This window comes from Melanerpes formicivorus, unplaced genomic scaffold (assembly GCF_026170545.1).
Source record: "Melanerpes formicivorus ecotype bairdi unplaced genomic scaffold, bMelFor1.0.p_v2 SCAF_32, whole genome shotgun sequence".
Lineage (NCBI taxonomy): Eukaryota > Metazoa > Chordata > Aves > Piciformes > Picidae > Melanerpes > Melanerpes formicivorus.
In genome coordinates this window covers 8,035,389-8,060,584 of record NW_027142384.1, presented here as the reverse complement: position 1 = coordinate 8,060,584, position 25,196 = coordinate 8,035,389, and the positions used below count along the sequence as shown (strand labels likewise).

At 41.2% G+C, this 25,196-nt stretch overlaps 1 protein-coding gene across 3 annotated transcripts in view; it reads left to right on the top strand.

The window, feature by feature from the left end:
• NSMCE2 (NSE2 (MMS21) homolog, SMC5-SMC6 complex SUMO ligase) overlaps positions 1-25,196 on the top strand; it is a 130,079-nt gene that overhangs the window by 25,326 nt on the left and 79,557 nt on the right. For all 3 annotated transcript variants that reach the window (XM_068155551.1, XM_068155552.1, XM_068155555.1), the window contains exon 3: positions 5,487-5,593. In XM_068155551.1, the coding sequence (XP_068011652.1) occupies positions 5,487-5,593 (107 nt within the window). The remainder of the gene's footprint in view (positions 1-5,486; positions 5,594-25,196) is intronic.

Here is a 25,196-nt window from a genome sequence, read left to right as displayed (position 1 = left end):
TGGTGCATATGAAGACAGCTGCCTACTACTGCTGTTGCTATTGGCTCAAGTGACAGATGTTTGTGTTACATGTGTTTTAGAAGTCTGATATCTACTGTGAAAATTTATGAGCAGTGGTACACCATTCCTCTTCTGCCTTGAATGATGGGAGAGCCTGACAGGAAGAAAAAAAATCAGCATCTAGCCTTGAAATTCAAAGCAAGCTAGGATGTAGTACAAGAGAGAGAGCTGACAATGTCCTCTTTTCTTTAAATTGAAGTTTGACTTTTATTAGCCAATACTATAAAGATGTGGAAGTATGTGTAAATTCACGTTGTCTGTGCTTAAACATCCTTTGTAAGTAAGGCTTAGAGCCTTCCCGCAATTTTATGGTATTCCAGACTCTTTGAGATAGCCTGCAGTGGAAGTGAATGCTTATTTGCATGGCTTCAGGACAGCTGCAGTACTCTAAGTAAGTAAATACCAGTGTTGTAACATTTGCCACAGTAAAAAGAGGTAGTTGTGAAAAATCTTTAGAAATAAGTAAATATGAACTCAGATGGCAGAAAGAAATGCAAGTTCTGGATAAATGAGTGGCCTTTAACGTCAGTATTCATATAGGAAGTATTAAATCAGTGCTGACTCGACTCTACCCTGTTATTGCAACTTCTGTTTTAACCCTGAGGTTCATGATGGGTAACCCAGCCCTGACTGAATACAGTTTGAATCATCAGGAAGGCACCTGAGCATGATCAGTTTGGCCTCTCAGTAGAAATGAGAAGTTGAACTATTGCTGGTCTCTTTCTACAATTTTGTTCTTTAATATTTAGGGAGAATGTTCAGAGTAATACCCCTCTTTCCATTATAAAAAGAGATCATGAAGTCATGCTGTTTGAAATTTATAACCATGAAGTCTGCATATTCAGCCAGCACATACTTAGCCAGCTAATTTTAACATAAAGCACATGGACCTTTGAAAATGAAAAGTATGGTCTTGAACTGGGCTCTCTGTGAGTAAAAGATGTGATATTGCAAAATGCATAATCTCTGCGTGGTGAGGTTAAGGACTTGTGGAGAAATGCTTACTAAACTCAACATACTTAGCCTAGATAACAAGGAGACTTAACTACAGTGTGCAACTTCGATGGTATTTTGTGGCAGTAGCTAAAAGCATGTTCGGCGTTTGGAATGCATTCCTTAGATATGAATTAGAAACAAGATTAGGATAAATTTTGATTAGATAACAGTAAGGCACCAATCCAGCACTTGCAAAGCATTTGATTTTGTTCTTGAGCTACGTTGTTGGCCTGCAGAGTGCAAGGTTTGAGTGCTTTGGAGAGTTAGCTGGCTTTGTAGCTGGAGTCTGGCTGGGAGGGTGTTTAGCATGTAGCTTGGTCAGTCTGCTGGAAGAGAGACTGTTTTGAATCTCTTTACTAGGACTCTCCACTGCCTTCCTCACAACTGAAATAAAAGTATCAGTGAAGTTTGAGGAGTGAGTAATGGACAATGCATTAGAATCAGAGTCAGAATCAGAGTTGTGTGGGTTGGAAGAGGTCTTTCAGACCAAGTCCAACCATTAACCCAGCACTGCCAGGTCACCACTTAGCCATGGCCCTCAGCACCACATCTCCACAGCTTTGAAACCCCTCCAGGGATGGGGACTCCACCACTGTCCAGAGCAGCCTGGACCAGACCTTGACAACCCTTTTGGGGAAGAAATTGCTCCTCATGACTAACCTAAATCTCCCCTGCCACAGCTTGAGGCCATTTCTTTTCATCCTGTCTGTTGTTACATGGCTCCACCTGGCTCCAACCTCCTTTCAAGGAGCTGTAGAGAGCCAGAAGGTCTCCCCTCAGCCTCTTTTTCTCCAGGCTGAACAGCCCCATTTGTGGTCCAGTTCAAGGATCAGTTTGAACAGAGTCATCAACAGCCTGTGCCCACAGTTCCAGAAATTATCAGGGCTCTCCAAGCTCCGTTTTCCTTGTTAGCAAGAACCAGTGTGCACCCAGGCTGGCCAAGACCCTGCAGTCACAGCTCAGGAGGGGACAGGACTTTGATTGAATCATAGAACCATTAAGGTTGGAAAAGAGATCCAAGATCATCAAGGCCAACTGTAAGCCCAGCACTACCATGACCACTAAACCATGTCCCAAGTGCCACTTGACATGTTTGTGAACCCCTCCAGGGATGGTGACTCTACTGCTTCCCTCAGCAGCCTATTCCAATGCTTGACGACTCTTTCAGTAAAGAAATTTTTCCTAATATCCAACCTAAACTTCCCCTGGTGCAACCTGAGGCCATTTCCTCTTGTCCTATTGCTAGTTACTTGAGAGAATAGACCAACCGCCACCTCAAGCTCCTTTCAGGTAGCTGTAGAGAACAATAGGGTCTCCCCCCAGCTTTCTCTCCTTCAGAATAAACCCAGCTCCCTCAGCTGCACTTCAGAAGACCTGTTCTCCAAACCCCTCAGCAGCTTCGTTGCTCTCCTCTGGACCTGCTCCAGCACCTCAGTATCTCTCTTACACTACAATGCCCTAATCTGAATCTAGTATTTGAGGTGAGGCCTCAGCAGTGCTGAGTACAGGGGCACAATCACTTCGCTACTCCTGCTGAACACACTATTTTTCATATAGACCAAGGTGCTGTTGGCTTGCTTGGCCACCTAGGCACATTGCTGGCTAATCTTTCAGAATCTTTCAAAAACCTTTAAAAAGAAGAGTTTTGTTTCTTCCTGACATTACAGTGCTTTGTTTCTTCCTGACATTGCAGTGCTTTTAAACTTAATAGCTTGGTGGGATTTGGGAGAGAGTTGTGGGATGATGGTGAGAAGAGGTAAGCCTTTCTTTTAAAATTTCTTGTTCCCTAGAGTAAGATCAGGCCAGCTGATGTGTTCTTATTAGTCTAGGAAACATTGAAGGTGCAGGGATCCCTGCCTTGGTGAGCTGTAAAACTTTACATCCCTATAAGGTCACCTACATCCCTGTATGTCTACACCCAAGCTCTGCCCTGCATCTGCTCCTCGCCAGGGAGGGGCAGAATTGCTCTTAGCTCATCAGGGAAGGGAGTGTGGTGGGAGCAGAGGAGCCATGCACGGCAGGTTATTGCAGTGTGTAATGGGAGACAATGAGAGTTTTCTAAGGGCAAATAGAATAGCCTGTAATGGGATTTTTCATTTAAACCTTGTTTAGTAGATGGGGAGATGAGTGGCTGGGAATAACATGGGAGATTTCTTCTTAGCTCTCAGCACCTTGGACTATGGATTGAACCACAGATAGAAAATGGACTCTGGTATCTGTCAAAGAGCAGAAATAAAAGATGAACAACTGACCTGGATACAGTGCTTCAGATCTATCTTTATGTCCATAATGCCTTCAAAGGCAGGCTGTAATCATGCGTTGGTGATGCGTTTGGTGATTTCCCAGTATATATAGCATACTTCATGAGCATAAAAGAACACAACAGGGAAACAGCAGTGAACATCACTGAGACTTAAAGCTGGTTGGTGGATGGGTGGAACAGTCAGTGCATGAAGAATGTAGGGCATAGTTACACATAGTGTCCCTCTTGCCTGAGTTGTGTTCCGCCTCTGAGCTTTATTTTAAGGCATCTCTCACATTGCAACATTTATTATTCTTTACCTAAAGACTTATTTTTAACCTGTTTGAAAGTTAGTAGAGCTCTCTTGGTGTTTAACAATGCACTTCTCTGCCCCCTTCAGAAAAAAAAAGAATTAGATTTAGGCCACTGTAGTTTCTTTCTGTCATGGAAATGATTCATTCTGGCCATGGGAGGAGAATGACAGTTACTTGCTACACAAACCTTTCCTGTGATTCATGGAGTGCCATTTGTGTCAGCCTTGAAGGAGGCATTTCGTATTCTTCCTAGCAGGAAGGAAAAAGAGCATGATCATAGTTGCCGGATAGGATATGGAAATTGGGTGGGAGGGAAGGGAAAGGGGAAAGGGAAATGCTGATTATTCAGAAGAAAGTTGCAGGAATGCCAAGGTTCAGTTTGCAAAATCCATTCACCTACTTAATGAGAAAGGGATATATACCAAGTGTCTGTGTAATTAAGGGAAACATCATGACTGTAATTGCCATGTACACAAAATGTTATGGCTTATTATGCAACTTTTTTTGTGTGTGTATAAATATATCTTAGTGCTCTCCCTTCTGTCTCCTGGATGCATCACTGTTTCATACAGTATGAATCTCGTATCTCTGAGTGATGTTTCAGCAACAGTTTCAGGTTTTGCTCTCAAGCTAAGATGGCTGTACACAATGCTTTATGGTGGCTTTCTGCACAGACATTTTTTTGTGCTCTATCATGCTAGTACAGTTAGTGACTTAGGAAATGCAGTAGCTTGCCAGATCAGAAGACATTTTCCTTTCTTCACAAAAAACAAACAAATGAAACCCAAACTAAACAAGAACAACAACAACAAAAAAGAACACCAAAAAACCCACCACAAAAAAACCCCAAACAACAACAAAAGTTGAAAAGCTGTACCACAAATTTATTCCTAAAAATAACATAAATGGCTACTGAAACTGCTTGTAAAGAATAATATTCCATTAAATGACAACTCTTAATAATGCGTGGCAGACTTTGGGGCTCTGTCATGTTTTCTTTATACCTGGGAACTGCAGGGTAGGAAGAAACAGGAGTAGAAGTGGAGAGTAGTGTTTCCTAATTTCTTTGTTTCCTAAATGGGTTAAGGGCATGTGGTTGGCTATCCTTCTGCAGCTGGCAGTGTCTGATGTGGTACATGAACTTGTGTCAGCAGATACAGCTGTGGCTGTTTAGCCCCATAGCAGCTACAGGGAGCCCTTATCCAGTTACGTAGGTGCACAGCAGTGTTAGAATGAGAAAGCAGAGGTGTAGTTAGAGATGAAAGGAGTGAAATTAGGAGGAATGCAGAAGAGAATAAAAGTGGGTGTGAATTACTAAGCACATGTACTGTATTCATTGATTTTCACTGGCAGTTAAAATTTTACTGCTTGATTCACCAGGGCTATTCAGTCTTCCATTATGTCCTGTGTTAGAAAATGTTGGCTCTGTTTGGTTTTTGCAGTAGCTGTTTATTGGGGATAAAGGGTCTAATTATAGCTGTGAACTATACTGTACTGAGAGGGCATTTAAGTGCCTTCTGACTATTTCTGAGGCAATGTGATGAGTCATGAAATATAACTTTTGCAGAAAATATCCTGATTGCCTAATGACTAGGTGTTGGGATATGAAATTGCACACACTCTCTTATTCACATGAAACCAGGAAAGTGCCTTTTGGAGTAAGCTGTTTGTTCAGGTTACCCTAGAAATGTCAAGGTTTACAGCTGAAAAATAGGAATCAAGTGTGTGTTTGAGGAGCTTGAAAACACCTGCTCTGCCTCATAGATGCTGTAGAAATTCACAGCATTAATACTTGTCTTCATATCTGTAAAGATAAAATGCTATCTGAAAATAATAAAACTGATCATCCATGTACAAACTATTTTGTTTTGCAGATGATGTAGAGGATGTTAATACTATGGAAAATGTCATGCTAGAATATGCTGCAATGGATAGAGAACTTAATCATTACATGAGAGCAATTGAAGAAACAGTAAACCAGGTAAACTGCCACTTCTATTGAAATTATTAAAATAGATCCTTATGTAAATATTGTCTTTTAATAGATAGAAATGGTACATTAAAACAACACAGAGTTGGAAAGATAGATCTTTGATGGGTGTGAAATACTAAAGTTGCCAGTAAAACTATTATTTTTTCTTCTTGGTCTCCCATGCAGTGTGATACAGTTTCTAATTCCTCCCCACCAAACTCTTGCTCTGGTTGGAATATAGGATGAATGGGAATGACTGGGAGCTGTAGTTAAGACACTCTAGTTTCAGGTAATGCCTGCTTCATGTGTGGTGGAAGATGGAAGCTGCGTAATGAAGGCGGCAGCTGATGTCAGGAATAAACAAGTGGCTGTGGAAGCCGGGACCTGAAGCCTGGTTTCCCGTGCCATCCTGCCTTGTGAATTCGCTGGTTCTTAATACAGAGCGAGCTTCTTAATTGTTTGCTTCATTCACTAGGGTGGCGTTTGCTACCTGCCCACTCCTATGTCGCGTTTCAGGACGTTCAGGGGGGTTTTGGCTCGCCCTTGAGCCTGACTGCAGTTGCACAACAGGTGCTGGGGCTGTTGGTGTGCCACGCAAACAGCGCGGGTTGCGTAAGCTCCGTGTCATTAGCAAACGGGGCTCGACGGCGGACGCCGTGGGTTAGACAGATGAAGACCAGCTTTCGGAGGACTTCACCCTCCTTGCCTTTAGCGGACGGAAGGCTACGCCGCTTAAACCCTTCCTGTGTCCCCGTCGGGCCCCGAGGGTCGGAGTCCAGGGTGGGGGGCACGGCCGGGGCTGGGGTTGGGCTGGCCGCCAGGGGGCGCCGCGGTTGCGTTCCCCGCGGGCTGAGCTGCTCTCCGCGGCCCACGCCCGCACAGCGCTCCGGCTCCCCTGCTGCCCTGCTGCCCTACTCATCGCCCGGGTAGCGCCCGGCTTTCCTGCCCTGCTTATCGCCCGGGAACTGCCCCGAATCCTCTGCCCTTCTGCCCTGCTCATCGCCCGGGTAGCGCCCCGGCTTCCTTGCTCCCTCCCTGGGCAGTGCCCCTGCTCTCCGGCCCCCGCCCATCAGCATCGCCTCTCTCTGAGACGCGGTCCCCCTCGGCATTGTCTGGTGTTTTCTCACCGTAATGGGCTGTCAGCCTCTCGGTTTTCTGTCCCTGGCTCTCGGACTCTGCTAATCCGCTCAGCTCCGTAACCCTGTTATGTCAATGCCAGGGTGCCGCTGCTGCTGCGGTCTCTCAGGCTGCCCCTGATCGTTCTCTTAAAACAGCTCATTAGTTTTCTGGCAGTCTGGCAAGCAAGGTAAGGCACCAGGCAAATCCTGACATGGAAAGAGTCAATTTCAGTGCAGTCTATACTTGGATCACTTCATATTTGGGCCACATCATTCTTGGAGAACTCAACTTTTTAAGCAACCTATTTCAGTGTCTGCAAATAGACTTTTAGGTGTCAGTCTTGTATGCCTTTCTCTTGAAAAGGCAAGAGCACATCCCTGATTTCCCTTCAAGATGTGAAATCTGTGTTTCATAGCATGAAGGTAGTAGAGCTTTTCTATTAAAGATGTCTTGCTATTATCTTGGTATTGTTCTTTGCTATACAAATACGAAAACATGAGAGCAAAGTAATGCATTACCAATAGTTCTATTCTGAGAAATGCCTACATGACTTTTATTTTGTAGAAAGGTTTTCCTTTAATACATTTTTAAATCATCCTGAGTCAGATGATTAACTGAAAAATCTTCATTCAAATAATTAAATATTACATGTTAAAAGGAGTTGAAAACTATGTTTACATTAGCAAATGAAGCATTAACTGCAGTGATCAACTCAGATGTCACCATAATTGCACACATCCTCACTTATATTTGTTAGAAACTGAATGGATCAGAACGTTTTTCTTCTGTTTGGAATATCTGTGAGTTTTAAAGCTTTCTTCATCATTAGAGATTAATGAGATATATCCAGACTTGAGAGAAACACAGTAGGTTTACAGTTTGATTGTAAGCTCTTAGCAAATTGTGTTATAATAGGAATTCCGAGTAATTTTTCAACGATGTGTCTTCTTTCATTATTCTTGTGCACCATCAGAACACCTTAGAATATTAGGAGTAAAGAGTAAGCCTGTGCCTTCACCAAACACTCAAATCCTGTTTACTTCAGATGCATCCACTCATGTTTTTTCAAGTCAAGCACAGATTCAGCTGCATAAATTAAGTGAAAATATTGTATGGGTTTAGGTAGGGCAGTGATATATTCATGATTTTTAAGACTGGATTCAGCTGCATCTGTTGTGTGCAAAAACCCCTAAAGTCCTGGGTTCATTTTCCCCCCTTTTTCCCCTTAAAATAGCTCATTTATGTTGTATCAGAAATTTCTTGCTTTGTTTTTGCTAAAACAGGCTCCTTCCCTGCTCATGCATTCCTTAGATTTTAAAAATGCAGCTCCAAGACATTTAACACATTTTAAAGTCTACATGGATTATAATGTCAGTAATGGCTAATCTATTAGCCTCCAGCCACATTTCTCCTGTCTATTTCCTGCCTCACTCTCGGGAATTTTTTGTACTTTCCACAGCCAGCACTCTGAACCTCTGAACAAATGTTTCTGAGCAAGAGAAAGACATGTATATAGGCTTCTGCAGTAGAACAGAGAGACAATCTGTTCTCTACAAAATAGCAGTGAGTGCTTTGTCTTGGTGGGAAGCTGCATGCCATGCTTCCAGAACTGCACAGCCTATCTCCAGTTACCTGCCAGAGACAGTTTAAAATCTGCTTCTGGGAAACAGATTATGTTGCTGAATTTAGGACTGCACCTGGAGGTAGCTGTAGAAAGCCTTGTGGCTTTTAATAGCTTCCACTGGCTTGCTCCTTGGTTCCATCTGAATTGCTTACCTGAGGGCTCTCTCTGGGGAGTTGCAGCAGGTCATTCATTTTCACAAGCAAACTGTTTTTCATGTAGGGTGTTAACAGTATTTGTCACAAGCTGCAAAACACATTTTATCTGATTATTTTGTGGGTTTGAAAGGTTTTTGTTGTTTTGTTGTTGTTGTTGTCTGTTGTTTTGGGTTTGTTTTTTTGTGTCTGTAATTTCTTCAAACAGCAGTGAATCTAAAAGGATGTTATATTCTGTTTCACCTTCTAAGCACCTGCTTGTAGTGAAACGCCCAACTGGAAGTTAGCAAGATAAGGAGTTTAAAATGCTTCATTTATTATGTGTAGCTTTAAATGGCATTGAAGAAAAAAAAAAGGAAGATATGTTATAACAAAACTATATGAGGTAAATACTAGGAACTAGCATGAAATAGATTCACATGTTCTTAAAAGCCAGGGGTTTTGTTGGTTTAGGCTGCAGTAGGTGGAATGCAGAAGGTGAAAAATACCAGCATCCTTTTCTGGTGAATCAGCAGCCTGTTGAGCAAGAAATGAGCAATTGAATCACACTGTTTCCAACAATAGGCTGTGGGAAATCCTTTGTCTGTGGAAACTCCCTGTGCCACTGGATTTTCTTGTACCTAAGGACTGGGCTCCTATTGCTGCTTCTTTTTTCATTTTTAATAGGTGTTAAAAGAAATACATTAGGCAATACTTGGGTTCTTCCCATGCAACGTCCAGACAGCACTCTTTAGTGTAACGACAAAGGGCTGATGGAGCTGTGAGTATCACTGGCAGACTTCATTACAATCTTGAAGTGGACCAAAGTGACTGGGACTCAGGCTGACTTAGCCAGTTTAAGTGTCTCTTACTCTGGAAGAGCTGTGAAGTGGCTATAATGCCAGCATATTGTGCCTGGTCTCTCATTTCCCACTCTGCTCTCTAGATCAGCAGGGGTGTTGGTGGTAGACTTTCATCACTATTTCAATATTTCATGCATTTTACTTGTTTGGGACTGTAAAAGCTTGAGTAAATGTTCTGAAGTCCTCAGAACTAATCACAATGTGTTTTAGATAGATCTAGAGACAAAGATGACAAAACTAACTTTCTAATGCTGCATTATTTCTGCCTCTTTTTCCTTCTCTTGCAAGGGAAGGGAACTTGGGCTCTTTTACTTGTTTTGCAGGTGAGAACAAGTGTTGAGTGTGCTAGTAGCATCTCTGGCAAAGATTGCTTAGTATTTACTGTTGTCAGTTACTGCTTTGCAAACATCAGTTTATCTTACTTGAATTATATCTGCCTTTTGCTAAGCCTAAGCACTGTGAGGGAGCATAAAATCTAAACCTGAGTGAGATGGAAGGAAAACATAAGCTATGCGTTCAAGGAAAATGCTAGCAGCCATGCTACAGAAGGACTGAGAGTGGGAAGAGGCAGACAGAAAGGTAAAGGACATGATCTGGGGAAATCATGAGGTCATATAGAGAGATAGGGAATAGTCTGGTTGAAAGAGTGCTAGGGAGGAGGTGGTATTGAGCTGGAAGAAAAAGATGGAAATATTAGAAGTTGCGTTGGTGTTTGAGGTTTATCCATATTTCTGCTACAACCTTCCTGTGTTCTAGATGATTCATTTCTATCACCATGTGAGTGGCTGCTGACAGCTCCGGGTTTTGATTGTCCTACGTGGAAACTGACTTGAGTAATTATAACTGTAAGTTAGATAAAAGGGATTTATAGTTTGGACACAGGAAGTGAAATTAAGCATGTTCTTTTGAGTGTTGTTTTCTTTCTGTAAAACTACATATAACTGATGCAGGCATGTGCCTTGTGTAGGGCTTGAAATCTGGATGTGTAGGTCACTCATATATGAGTGACTTCACACCTTGTCAAATGTTCAGTCTTGTTTTGGCAAAGATGAGTGCACCATGTTCCTCATACAAGAGTGGCTTTGTCTGCAGAATGTACAGCAGCTACACTTATATTTGTTTTGTATTCCTGATAGTACTTCCCTTTAGACTAATCAGTTCTTTGGGCAGAGGATAGCAGGGAATGTTTTGTTCACTTTGTCAGTAATTTAGAGCAGATTATTTAGGTTGGGTTCTGTTATTGTCATGGCCAAATGTGTAGGTTTTAATCCTGCAGTGGAATAATTGCCTTCCATTGTGTAGGTCGTATCCATTCCATGTGTGCAGCTTGTGAGTGATTTAAGGAGCATCTGCAGGAAGGAACTGGATTTAAAAATACTGTACAGGAAAGTCCATGGGCTGTGTTTGACTTGCAAACTGTTCAGAAGAATTCCAGTTTCTTTACTTAAAACTTGTGATATAATGTTCTGGTGACATGGATACTATTCCTTGGTCTCAGGAAAATGAAAGAGGCTTAAAGAGAACATCTTTGTTACCCAGTCTCTGCCAGCATAACTGTCTTTGGCTGTGGGTCCAGTTGAGAAGGTTCTGCTGATGTATCCAAGTAAACTCTCTGGACAAAGCAAACTAAATCAACAAAAGCACTTTCTGTAGTGGTAGCTCCACCTGCAGTGAGGGTTTTGAAGGAATAGTAAGGTCAGCCAGGGGATGTGATTTCACCTAGTTCCTGTCCTCCTTGGTGGTGCAGCTATGACAGCGTAACTAATGTGATGACCAAGTCCTGTCTGTGTGGCTGTGCTGATGGTGTCATCAATGACCTCTGCTGTCTGTTACAGACAGGATTGTGGTTCAAATTCAGATTGTCACTTAGTTTTCTATAGGACTAAGTAACAGGAAGACTACAAATCCCATGGGATTCCTATGTTTTAGCTGATTGAGGACTCTGGCAGTGGCTGACACTGTGATGCACATTATAGTGAAACATTTTTGACATACCCATTGTCAGTGAAACAATTTTTGACATGAAACTTGCTGGTTTCATGGAACAAACAGCTTTGTTGCTGACACGTTCTTAATGAGCACTTTGCTCCTCTTCTTGCTGCACTCGTTTAGAACAAAGTCCTGATGGTACCTGTATCTGCAATTGTGACCTTCCAGCTGAGTTCAGAATACTTTCGCTCATACATGGAGTGCATCGGAGCTTCTGGATTCTGAAGTCTAATATGCTAGGTGTGAAAATTTTGAGACCTTTTCTTTAAAAAGCCCTTTGCTACACAGCAGTTGCTCAGAAAGATGTCTGTGAAATCTGCTACCATGCAAATGGGTTTAGTGAAATGGATTTATCTTTTCTTTGGCTGGTAGGAAAGATAAAACAGCTCTTTGTAGTCTTTCACTGCATTTTCAGTTTTTTTGTCTCTATCATTGTAGAAGCTACTGAATCTGGCTTGAAGTTCACTTACAGTGTACTGAAGTGTGATGAAAGACATTCTACCTGTGCAGTGTCTTATCTCCCATCAGATAGTAAATAGATTTCTGGAAAACTTGCTTAATCTTCAGAGTTCTGTTTACAGTGGATATCTCCTTGACCATTATTTTGGTACCTTGAATGCTAACAGGTATTGCTCTTTACTGCTTGCTAGCTGCTCATGAAGTCACTTGAGGCTGTTAATTCATCTTACAGAATAAGCAAGATATGGGCATTGGATCAAATTGGATCAATTTAGGGCCATAAAAATTGTCAGAGGGCTGGAACATCTCTCTCGTGAAAAAAGGCTGAAAGACTTGGGTTTGTTGTTCAGCCTGGAAAAGAGAAAGTTCTGGAGACATCTTATTGCAGCCTTTCAGTACTTAAAAGGTCCTATAAAAGAGATTTGGACAAGCTTAATAGCTGGGCCTGTTACGATAGGACATGGGCTACTGGTTTTAAACTAAAAGAGGGGAGATTTAGACTAGATATCAGGAAGAAATGTTTTGCACCGAGGGTGGTGAAACACTAGCAAGGTTGCCCAAAGGAGTGGTAGATGCCCTGGAAATTTCCATGCAAATGGAAGCATTCAAGGTCAGGTTGGATGGGTCTTTGAGCAGCCTGATCAAGTTGAAGATATCCCTGACTCACTGCAAGGGGGTTGGACTAGATGACCTTTAAAGGTCTCTGTTAACTGAAAGCATTCTTTGGCTGTATGATTCTGTGAAATTATTGTGACTTGGGCAGGGTACTAGAGGAAAGTAATTTGTGACTCTATGCCTTTGCATATATGTAGTGCTATAGGGCTTCCTAAAACTTCTACAGGCAAACATAATTCTGGCATTTACTGGCTATGGAGATCTTTAGTATTTTAAAGTTTTGTCAGTGACTTTCCTTTCATATAATTCATAATCAATAGGGTAATGTTTGCTCTGTCCTACTTCCATCTTCAAACAGCAGCTCAAACAATATTACACTGTTGGAGGCATGTATTCCATTTCCTGCAGAAACTGGGACAAGGATGGATTTCAACATATTTCTAATATTTGCTTTATAATATTTGCTTTACTTTTTTGTGTCTGCCTCTGTATGTGTTGGGTCAAGCATTTGATGGAAGCCGCTGTTTGTGTAGCTGTACAATGATGCATTAAGAGTTCACATTCGATGGGCTGCAATAAAAACACTTTTTCTAGTGAACACTATATAAAGAAGTAGGAGTAGCATTTTAGGTTGATTTTAGAGCACATCCTCAGTAGTGTGTCTGAATGCCTCAGAGCAAGCATAAAAGCATGTCCTTGTTTTTGGGATCTAAACCCTGGAAACCCTTGCACATGAACACAGGTTTATTTAACTTCACTGTGGTTACTTGTATTTGTCAAGCTAAGCATTTTCCTCAATATTTGCAGTGTTACAATGTAGTTGCTGAAACGGCCCTTGGCTTTTATGAGTGGAGCAGCAGGGGCTTTAGCTGGTTAGCAGATTGAGGATTTTGGTGAAAAGAAATGTTCTGGACCCAAGACCATGACATAGAACTGGCAGCTCCACAGACAGGGTGGCAGCAGGGATACTATTTAGAATGAATATGCTAAAAAGCCCTCAGAACTCCCTGATAGTTCGAAAACTGTTATGTTGGGCAGCAGCATTGGCCAGTAGGTAGCAAACTGGCAGGGGATTAAGGCAAACTGGATACTATTTTCAGGTCCACTAACAGCCTGTGATGTTGACCTTGACAAATTGTTTCACTCCATGCCCTGGGCTATGGTCCCATGTTCATTAAAGCTGCTTTTGTTTAGCACCAAATCACCTGGTAGCACATTCTCATCAAATAAGCCAGATCACATGATATCATGTTTGTGCTGGGTACACGCCGGCTGCAGAAGGACAGACGCTACCTGATGGAGCATAACTGTGCAAAATTAGAATTGGCAGAGTGGGTTGCATTTAATCAGTGTGTCATGGAGCTGTGGTGTTTTTGATCTTGTACTAGACATACTGAAACTAAATTTACTATCTAGTTCAACCACAATCTCAGTCATGTGGACAGCATCCCATGTCTCTGCCTGTAAAGAGATTGTTTAAATTTTGCTTTTCTGTGCCTGAAGATTTCAAAGCTATGTGAATTCAATTCTTTTCCTGAAGATTTCAAAGCTATGTGAATTCTTTTCCTGAAGATTTCAAAGCAATGTGAATTCTTTTCCTTTTTTTTTTTTTTTGTAATGGTTTTTATTTTAATATTAAGGATTGCACTTGGCAGTCTGAACTGTTTCTGGAATTCCAGAAGGTCACAACAGAGGGCGACCAGAGGTCTCTGTGTTTTGGATCCCTGCTTTTCTAGGCATTGTCTCCATCTCAGAGTCAACATGAGTTAAGTCTGTCTGGCTTAGTTTAGCCTAGAGGAAGAAGATAGAATTATGAAACATAATGAAAATGGTAGGAGTTGAGACAGATAGCCAGTGCAAATTAAAAGGCCACCTTTGTTTCAAATCATGGATTATTTTTTATTGTCGATGATGAAACTTGTTAATGGACACAATGAAGTTGTAGTTTCACTTGATCAGTAGTGAAAATTGTCTTTCACATTAGTCATCTCATCTGGAAAGCTCCTGCTGGCAGTCCAAGGATTTAAAAGCTGGGGCCAGGGAGTGGGAGTGCCAAAGGCTGGATGATTCTCAGCAGCAGGGGCTTTGACTTGAAATTAATTTTTGCTGTTAATTGAACACACCCAAGTGGATCAGTGTCTTTGGGGAGGCAGTTCCAAAATGCCTTCTATAAAAGCTCTCTTTATTTATAATTTAGAATAAACCAGACCAGGTTGGAAGAGACCTTCAAGATCATCGCGTCCAACCCATCAACCAATCCAACCCACCCAAACAGCTAACCCATGGCACCAAGCACCCCATCATACCCTCTCTCCAAACATTCAGTGTTGTTTTAATTACTGTAATTGTTTCCAGAAATTATGTGTATGTTGAGTATTTTAATATTTCTCCCCTCAAAGTTTTCATGTGAAGTCACTCATTTAAAAACACTTACTTTTTCTCCTAGTCTGATTTTAAACTGATCTTATCCATAAAAATATGCAGTTCGGGGCTTTGATTTAAAGGAAGCAGCAGGACTTTGTGTTTGTGACTTGCTGCAGTATGTAACTATACCTATTTTAATGCCTTCTAAAAAAAAAACCTAACCATCTGCTGAGTAGAACATACACAATCTATTATCTTTCCAGCCTGAGGTGGAGGTTTCAAAAAAGACTTAAATCCTGCCAGAAATCAATACAGGTGTCACAGTATCTCTCACATGTGGCCCCATTGTTGATAACCTACGATGTGTTACAAACACTCTGCTTGATAATAACGGTTGGCAAGTTGGACTAATTTCTGGATTCTCCACTTACTTAACTGAACTAAGTGCATAGCCTGAGTAAGATGATTTCACCAGCTGAAGTATTTTGTTCATCCTTGGGCTTGTGTGTTAACAGTGACAGTGAATGAGAAATATTCAAAAAGACTTAAGAAAATAAGTGTGTATCAGATACACACACAACTTGCTTGTGAAGTTTAAATGCTGTTAGTATGTACCCACACAGACTACAGCTGATAAATTCCACAAAACCAGAAAAATACAAAGCTGCATAATGTTGCTACTCTTAGGCCTTCTGCCTCTTTTCAAGTGTTGGTGTCTTACTGCATTGCCACTGCTTCTGTGTGAGCACTTCAGTCTTTATTCAATTCGATACTCATCCTGCATTCAAAGCTGTTATGATGCTATTTTCTGCCCAGCAGTCTGTTGTGTGGGGAGAGGATAGTAAGGGCTTGGATGCAATGAAGAGTTTACAAGGGTTGCTGGGAACATGGCAGCTCCTGTAGAAAAATACATGAAGTGTGGTTTTGCGGTGTGTGATAATTGTTGTAATGATGAAGTGTGGGCTGTAGATCAAATGTTTCTTCATGGGTATTTTTATGCTCAGTTGGAGGTGATCAAGGTATACTAGTAATGCTGGGCTGCATTAGTGGCAGTTTGGTCCAGTTCAGTAAAACTATCTGTTGAAGCAGGGTGTTTCTGGACTTTAGCTATTAACAAGCCTGCTGCCCTTACTACTTGCAAACACTCACTGCTGTCTGTGAAATTCCACTAACTACTGGAGGCGCAGCCCTCGTTGCCACCTCTTCTCTGCAGAGGCATGCTGATTACATTCAGTTTGGTGGGCAGCTCCTCTTCCTCTCCCCTTGATTCCCTTCTTACAGCCTGGTTAGGCTTTAGACTTGCTCTCTCGTCTTCTTTTGACCAAAAGCAGAATTGGCTGTTGTTGGGAGAAGACTCACAGAAGCATTATCTTCTTTTCATCCACAGCAGTGCATTGTATCTCTTGGCAGACAAAATCTGACAGAGCCATGAAGATCCTGTTGAATAGTGTCTTAAGAGAACCTGGACCATCAGTTGGATTTGCACACAGCTGCCCCATCAGTTACAATGACATATGTCTCTACTAACTCTCTATGATCTAATTAGACCCAAGTATAGGTAGTCAGTCCTCACTAATCTAGCAGTTAGGTTTGCATATGCCTGGCTTATAAGCATATATCAGACAAATCCCTTCAAGCAGGTTTACATGCACAACATAGATAACTATAGTTGTAAAGTGTATTACAACTCAAAGGGAACACACACAGCCATTTCAAAACCCTGCAAAACTCAAACCCAAATGCCTTATGTTAATCTCTCCTTACACTAGTTTATCTTTTACTTGTCTGTTAAGTTTTTAATTAAGACAGTGTTTCATGGTAAGGAGAAAATCCAGCTAAAACAAAAAGCACCTGTGGAGAATCCTACATGTAGCTTTACTTCTGTCCAAGGAGGAACTGTCAGTTAATTCAGATAAAAGGTAATTGTAATTGCAGTGTGTACAGTCATGGATGGAACAGAAGTCCTTGTTCACGATGTGTCATATAGAAACAAAGAGCCATTGAAGGAAATTTTCCAGCAGCAGGTTTTAAACCAACAAAAGGAAGTAACTTTACACAGTGAATAATTACATTGTGGAGGTAATTGCCACAGAATGTTATGGAGACCAGAAGCATTAATGGATTAAAAAAAACTACTAGTTAAAGTAATGGAAGAAAAAGTTATTGACATCTATTAGATGCAAAGATTCAAACACAGTCAATATCTTGGAAAATCCCCAAGTTGCAAGTTGCTAGAAATAAGAAAAGTATATTGTAGGAAACAGGCACTCTTCTATTTGGCACTCTTGTTACAGTCTTACTCCAGCGTTTTTTCTTTGACTGCTGTCAAAGACAAGAGAATATGCTGGATGGATCTTCGATCCCATACAGTCGTGCTCTTTATGCAGCAGAGAGCACACAGAAAACGGAGTCCAGCAGCACCACTGCATCCTGAAATTTGTGTTGACTGGCTATGTAGCTTTAGAAGAATAGCATTTTTACTCTGCTTCAAAACTATTTTGGAGCATAGTTCTATCTAAAAGCTGCCTTTTTTCCTCCATAATTGTAATATTTGGAAAGTCTTCAGAGTATTTAATAATTTCTCTCTGTGTTCTCACTCATATATTCAGTGATTTAGAAAAAAATAAGTAAATGAGCAGCTCCTGCTCTGGGCATTGTTACATAATTGGAAAATTCTTAATCCCAAAGCTCATTTCAAATCTATGTCATATGAAACCACACAAACCATTTAATAATTAGGTACTAGCAGATAAAATCCATTTTGAAGTTAGCAGAGCTACACCCACTTGGAGCAAAGAAAGGAAGAATCTTCAGCTTGATCCTTGTCTAGCAGCCAGTTTTCTCTCTTAATGCCCAATAAAAACTTAATAACATGTCTAAATAACAAATCTTGCTTGTAATATTGACAGGAGGAGCCAGACTACAGTTCTGGGTGACTATCTGCTGGGACCTTTCTTAAAAAATTGATGAAATTCCATCTTAAGTTACCTGCTCAGTCTGAACTGCACAAAATGGGATCATTGTTTTTTTCCTGGATGGTTGGGTACTGTACATTGCAGGGGTTTTGGCTTCTTTTAATAGATCAAAAGTTACAAGTTTTAAGATTGGTCCTTGAGACTCCTGGATTAGTGAACATAAAAATGCCTCTTATATATCCATCAACAGTCTTACCAACTAGAAAGGTAGTCCAACTGGGATTATCAGTATCAGTATCACTAAGGTTGGAAGAGACCTCATATATGGTCAACTAAACTGTGACTGTGGGCTACTTCCTACAAGAGATACTGAATAAGAGAGAACAAAGCATGTCTTTTAAAAAAAGAAAGCACTCAGTTGGTGGCACTGTCAGGAAACAAAATGTTATTTTACATGCCCTTTGTTTACTTGAGGAAAGCTTTGCTTCACCATTTTTGTAACTCTTCAAGTATTTTTTGCCTGTCTTAGCCTCCCATTTATCAGACTAAAAATATTCAGCTGCTCCAACTTCTATCAGTCATGAGCCCGTGGTCCCTCCCTGGACTCCAGTTTCTCCATGTACCTCTTGAACTGGAGTGTCAGATACTGGATGCAGTATTGCAGCTATCACCTAGTCAGTGCTTCATATCATTGGAGGAGAGTAACCTTTTTGTCCTGCTGGCCACACTTCTCTTAAGGTACCCTTTATCCAATCTGTCTTATTAGCAGTGAGAATATTTCCTCACATGTTGCATTGGCTTTTATCCTAACCATCCTGTTGTTTTCAGAAGAGTTGCTACAAAGCCAATCAGTTCTTACTGTGCACTCATGGATGGGGTTACTGGGTCCTACAAAAGCTGCAGTTCTATTGAACCGGACATTTCCAGGCCTGAATTTCCTCATGGTCCTTCTTGACTAAAGCTTTACTGCTTGATGTGTCAAACACCACTAGATTAGTATTGTCTAGAAGATGCTGAGAGTGCATTGTGTTTCATCATCCAGGTCCTTGGTGAGCATTTTCAGCCTTATTGTTCAGCAGGCTCCCACTGCTTGGGACTGGCTACCAGTTAGATATCAAACTAATGTATATTGTGAGTGTTATCCTCTAAGCTCAGCCATCCTGGTAATTCTCAGGCTACCTACCAGACCATTTGATATCCACCACTCTCCCCACATCAGCATCTCAGGTCAGTCCATCACACAAGGCAATCAGTTTGATCAAGCATGAACTGCCCTTTGTAAGTCCGTGTTGATCATTGTTGATGACCTTTTTGTTCTCTGCATGTTTGGAGGTGGATTCCACAAGGATGTAGTATGTAATCTTTCCAGGAGCTGAGGTAAGGCTAACTGCCTGTAGCTGACTTGAGCTCTTTTTCTTATGCATTTTTCAGACAAGAATATTGTGAGCTTTTTTCCAGTTTTCAGGGGCCTGCCCCAATGATTATGTTTTTTCTTTGGGGTTGACAGGCAGGACTCTTGGAGTCTTATCAGCCAATTCTTTCAGCACTTTCAGATTAATCTTGTTTGTACTCATAGATCTGAATATATCCTGTGAAAATTGAGGCAAAAATGTATTGAGTACTTCAGCCTTTACCATCTGCACAGGTTGTCTCCCCCCTTCAGTATCATCTCCACTTTTCTTCTGAACTTACACAATTCCCTCTTGCTGCTTTTTACATCCCTTGTTTTAATTCTAAATATACTTTGTTCCTAAGTGCCAAAGTAGTGCTTTTGTACTCCTTTATTGTTGCCTGTTCTTGTTTGCTGTATGCTGTCTTTGTGAATTACAGTTCATTAAGAAGTTCTGTGCTTAGTCAAGTGGGTCTTCTACTGAATATTCTATATTGAATATTCTAATATTCTGAATATTCTAATCATTACATTTTTTGTAAAAAATTACCAGCTATGTTCAGCACCTCTTTTGATAACTTCACAGGAGATTATGCTGAGCCACCTCCTGAGTAAAACCAGAGTCCACTTGCATAAAATTTTGAGTCCTAATTCTTCTGATCTCCTCAGTCTTCTTCTGGATCCTGAATATAATCAGCTTGTGGTTGCTGTTCCCAAGCTATCTGTGCCCACATTTGCCACCTTTCTTCCTTACTTGTGCACAGAGGTCATGCAGAGTATTACCTTTGTTTGGTCTCTCTAGCATTTGCATTAAAAAGTTACTACCAGTGAAGTCTAGAAATATCCTGGATTGCTTGCACAATGCCATAGAGTCCATGGGATTGAAATTCCTAATGAGGACCAAGGCTGGTAACTGAGTTGCTTTTGGTAGTTGCTTGTAGATAGCCATGTCTACTTCATCCTTTACAGCAGGTAGTGTTTAACAGGCCCTGCTGCTGTGTGGCCAGTGTTGCTTTTGCCTTTGCTTTTGACCATGAGATTCCTGTCAGATACATCTCTGGTTTCACACTGGACTTATGCATAGACAAAGAGGTGGTTTGTAAGAAAGTGCACCTGCCTTTCTTCCTTTCTTGTTTTTCTTGAACATTCTCCATGACACTGTACATGGATGCTTCCTATTTAATCTTTGTGATCCTGATCACATCAGAACTCTCTGCATAGACTTCCATTTCTCCTTGGTTTTTGGACAAGCTCTGTGCATTAGTATCCAGACACCTGAAGTGAGTTTTGCATGCCCTCCCTCCAAGTAGAAATGTGTAGCTTTCCCTTGTGGCCTTTTCTTACATATATTTTCTCCTCCCTTCCCTTACATCTGGACCAAATGTCTATTCTTCAGTGAATCTAGTTCAAAGCCAGAATGTAGAGACTCTTAAGAGATGTTTTTGTCTTTGTCAAGTAGCTTTCATAAATTTGTAGCAGTTCATCTTAATTGTAGAGGTTATCATAAACAAAGAAACCAAAATCTTGCTGATGACAGCAGCTGCACAACCAAGCATCGGTCTGCTGGTTACATCTCCTAGCCAGGCCTCTCCATTGACTAGAAAGATTGAAGAGTGCACCACTGAGTTTTCTGCTTTGTCAGGTTTTCTCTGAGCTCTCTGTTCCATTTGAGCTGCTCAAGGTTTTTCTAGGCTGTATCACCTGTCCCACAAAGATTGGGAGCAACAAGTAGTCTATGTTTAAAAGTCTAGGTGAATGTTGACAATTTCTCTGCATCAGTGATCTAGATTCTGAGCAAGAAACAGACTCAGCTGGATAATAGGGATGGATTCTTCTGTTTCACACAGGGGAGCACACTGCTGGCTCATACTCAGTCAGCTGTCAATTAACGCTGCAAGGTCCTATTCCGCTTGGCAGCTCTCCAGCCACTCTTCCCCTGGCCTACTAGGTTCTTTGGCCCTTCTAATCTTCTTCCTGTGTAACCTCATGACATCCTTACAGTCCTCCTGAGTTGCCTGCCTTTCCTTTTCTTCCTGAGTTCCAGCCAAAGTTCTTTATTCAGGCAGGTTGGTCTCTTAACCCACTGACTTGTCTTTCAGCATGTGGGTACAGCTGCTCCTGTGTCAGGATTTCCTTCTTGAAGAATGTCTAGCCTTCCTGGACTCCTATGCCCTTCAGGACTGCCTCCCAAAGGACTTCCAGAACTGGTCACCTAGACAAGCCCAAGTCTGCTCCTAGGAAGGCCAAGGTGGAAGTTCTGCTGACCCCTCTCTTTACTTCTCTGAGAATTGAAAACTCTACTGTTTTGTTATCACTATGCTCAAGATGGTCTTCCAACTGTTTGTAAACAATAGATCTAACAGCACGTCTCACCAGCTGTGTCAGGAAGTTCTCTTACACACACTCCACTTGTAGGAATGTCCTAGTCAGTTTCCACTCTGCTATGTTGTATTTCCAGCAGTCTTACCCAATGGGTTACAAATGTGTATCTTAGCACAATGTCTTGAAAGATCCTCCTGGTCTCCTGTGCAGCATTCCTGATGCAGCGAAGGTCACTGCCCTCTCTTGTCAGCTCCTCAGTGAGCAATAGCAGTGACTTGATCAGAACACACCTCCCTGGCTCTCTGGCCCAGGGAAGAACACTGGGTGCCTGAGCAGTCCAAGCCCTGCACGACAGAAAGTACTCACAGCACTTCCATGGAGGCTGAGGTTGCCAAAGTACCAGAAAGGCTGCGCTGGTGATCTGTGCTGCATTTTCACCAGCTTCTATTGGTGGCATCTGTGAGATTTCTTTGCACTCCCAGCAATCCAGCCGCTATATTAACTTCTTTGCTTCTGGTTTTGTGTGCTGATGACAGGGTTTCTTGTTGCTGGTGTTCCCAAAATTACACTGTCTCATTACTAGATGAGTAGGAGGCTGATGCAAGTTAACTCTGCCCCCAGTGAGACTCCTGCCTGGCTGAGAGCTTCTCGTGATGCTGGTTAGTTAGTTCCCTGCCCTGTTTACTTGCCTTGTGATCACATCACTTCACATCACATCATATCATGCATTGTTTCCTCTTGCAAGGCTGTTCAAAACAAAGCAGGGGCTGGACACTGGATGTAAGTTAGCTGTGCTGCTTTAGAACTAGGAACAGCAGGCAACTTTGGGACAGGGAAATGAGGGTGATTTGTACAGGATTTGGTTTTATGTGCTTTCCACAACAACCACTCAGTAAAGTAAATATATGTTGCTATTTTTTTGGGGTAAAGTATTTTTAGTAAATCCTTGGTGCCTGCTTTATTGAATGACTAATGCATTTTGGTACATCTGAATCGCTTCTGTACTGAGTCATTTTGTTTTGTAGTGATGTATTTAAATGTTTAAATCTCCACAGAAATGAAAGATTGTAAAAGACTAACTTTTTGTTCTGAGGGTTGGTTTGTGCCTGTATTGTATCACCACAAGCCTCTGCGATGGGGAAGAACTCCTTTAAGCTGAAGACTAACAGAATGCTGTGTCGCAAAAACATTTCTGGAAACCGTAAATGAGCCACTGTGTTTTTACACAGCCAAAATGTTGGTCTTTTTGAATCAGATCTTCCCCTGCTTCCTGCATAATGTTGTTGCATTTAACATTTCACAATACTGTTGTTGGACTCTTCATTTTTCCTAAGCCACTCTTCAACCAACATTTCTAAAATTTTCCCCTGTCTCAGACTGCAGTAACTTCACATTTTGCAACTAAGACTTTGTGGGGAAGGTTTTGGCAGTGGCAGAACTCAAAACAGTTATATATCAATGCTTTATGCAGCCTTGCTTTCATTTTTGGTAGAATTTGATTTTATTTCATTTTGTTAAACTTTTGTGCAGGACATGTAAGCTGAAATGAAATAAGAAGATCTACAAGTTTTATACCAGGATAACATTTATTGCATGTGTAGACTGGTTGAACAGCCTTCCTTCAGTTACTTTGTCCTCTGTACCACTTCTTGAGCTATTTCTTCTCTAGTCTGATACTGTTCTTCTATCAGCTCACAATGCACTTACAGTCCTTGAACAAATGCCTATTATACCAGGCTGTCTTTATTTTGAAATACCTTACAAGCTTTCAATTGTGCTTCATTATCCTGGATTTGTAATCTTTGTTTCTCCTGGTGTGTTCTTTATATTGTGTCTGTGCCTGTGTTTCAGCTCCGTCATTTACTTTGCAAGTTCTTTAGGGCAGAGAGCTGTTCATCACGTTTTGTACTTTCTGAAGCCTATAATACCATATTTTTAGAATCCAAAGAACAATCATCAGTCATTGTGAAAGACCAATATCCCTTTACTCTGTTATCTATGAATACTCTTTGAGGCAGTTCATTGTCTTTTCCAAGCAAGGATTCCAAACTAAGAACCACAGAAGCTGGTTTTCTGCTTGCACAGAAACCATCCCCCAAAAAACCCCAAACAAACCCAACAACCCAAACAAAGCACCTAGCTGTCACTATTGAGCAAGAGATTGTACTGAATATGAGAAGAATGGGGGATGCTTGTAGTGGTAATTCTGAAATAAATGTGACTTTCTGCTCTGAGAATACTTGTATGTAAAGTACAAGGAATAGGATTTTCAGAAGTGCCTACATGATTTAAGAACCTTGCAGAAACAAAGAGAGACTGAATCCACAGCTGAATGATTTGGCAATAACCTGAGATGTGAGACAGTCATGTTCAAGTACTTACTCCAATTATCTTTTAATTAGTTATACAAAGTGGAACAACTTCAAACAGGTGAGATCAAGATGCCTTGCCTCTGAATACTCAATAGCCTATGGGCTAGGACAACTAATATGGGATGAGCAGAGTTTTGAAAGCAGGTCACTCACCTTACTGATGACTGTTTTAACCACTTAGATATTAAATCTGATAGCATGTGGGTTTCTCTCATCATTGTATATGAGGAAGGATTTGCCTGGCTTAAGCAACTGAATCAAGGAAAGGGTTTGTGGTTGAGGCACCCATTGCCATTGGAGAAATAGAACTCCTTGTCTCTTGGACAGTGTTTGCTTAGATAGCTGGTTTTTGTGGTGCCTATTGTATGGACACTGGCTTTCTTCATCCATTTTGTAAGAAGTCTGACTGCCTCATGTCGGGAGAGGATTGCATTAGGTACATTGGGTAGCAGGATCTCTAAAGTTTATGTGCTACAATTTGCATCTTTGCTGCAACTTTTTTTCTTTCTATTTTTTTTTTCCTTTTTCTTTCTTTCCATTTACTTGTATGCCACAAAGCAGGAATTTAGAATGGTTGCAACAGACCAAATAGGAGGGTGCAGGAATTTCAGCAGGGCTGATGTATGAAATAGCAGACATGAAGACATTACATATTTTTGAAATATATTTACTGGTAAAGGAGGAAACCATGCTAATATACTAATGGCACTATCTTGAGAGACTCATAATTATCTCTACAGGATTTCATGAGTCTGCATTCATTTGATTTGGCCTAATTCAGAGCCTTGTCATCCTCATCTGCAATCTCTTGCCCTGATGGAGCATGGAAATCGACACAAGCTTTCCTAATATGCAAATAGAGATCTGCAGTTCCACTTCAAAGAGGCAACTTCTGAAGTGGGAGTTTTAATTATTCCATTTTGAGTTAGTGACTCTGCAAAAGTTTTTTTTCTTCTGCCAGTGAGTTGGGTGTTCTTTTTTTTCCCTTCAGTTTTGTTACCCAACTTTGCAGCAGGCATGTTTCATTCTCTCTGTCATGCAAACAATGAAACGGTTGGCCAGTTAATGATCTATCTATTTAGTGATTGCAATCTGTAACTTCCTCAGGGAGTTGTTTGTCCTGTTTGTGGGTTCTTTTGCATGTAGTACTTTATATAACAAGATGAGATTCCTCATTGCTCCTTAGAGGAGTCAGTCATGAACTTGAGAACCAAGGGCAGATCTCATCTGCCCTATATTTTATAGAGATGAGCTGTGTCCGGTGTCAAAACCTAAGTTCCTAGGACAGGAGAATGTGCTGGTGAGGTTGGTGGAGACCAGAAAAACATGAATCTAGAAATATTGTGTGACTGTATGTTGCATGGCAGAAAACAGAGAGGAGCAATCATGGTGGGGATTGATAGTAGTTAATCTATAGGAACTGGCCAAAATAGCAAGAGATCAGCTGAG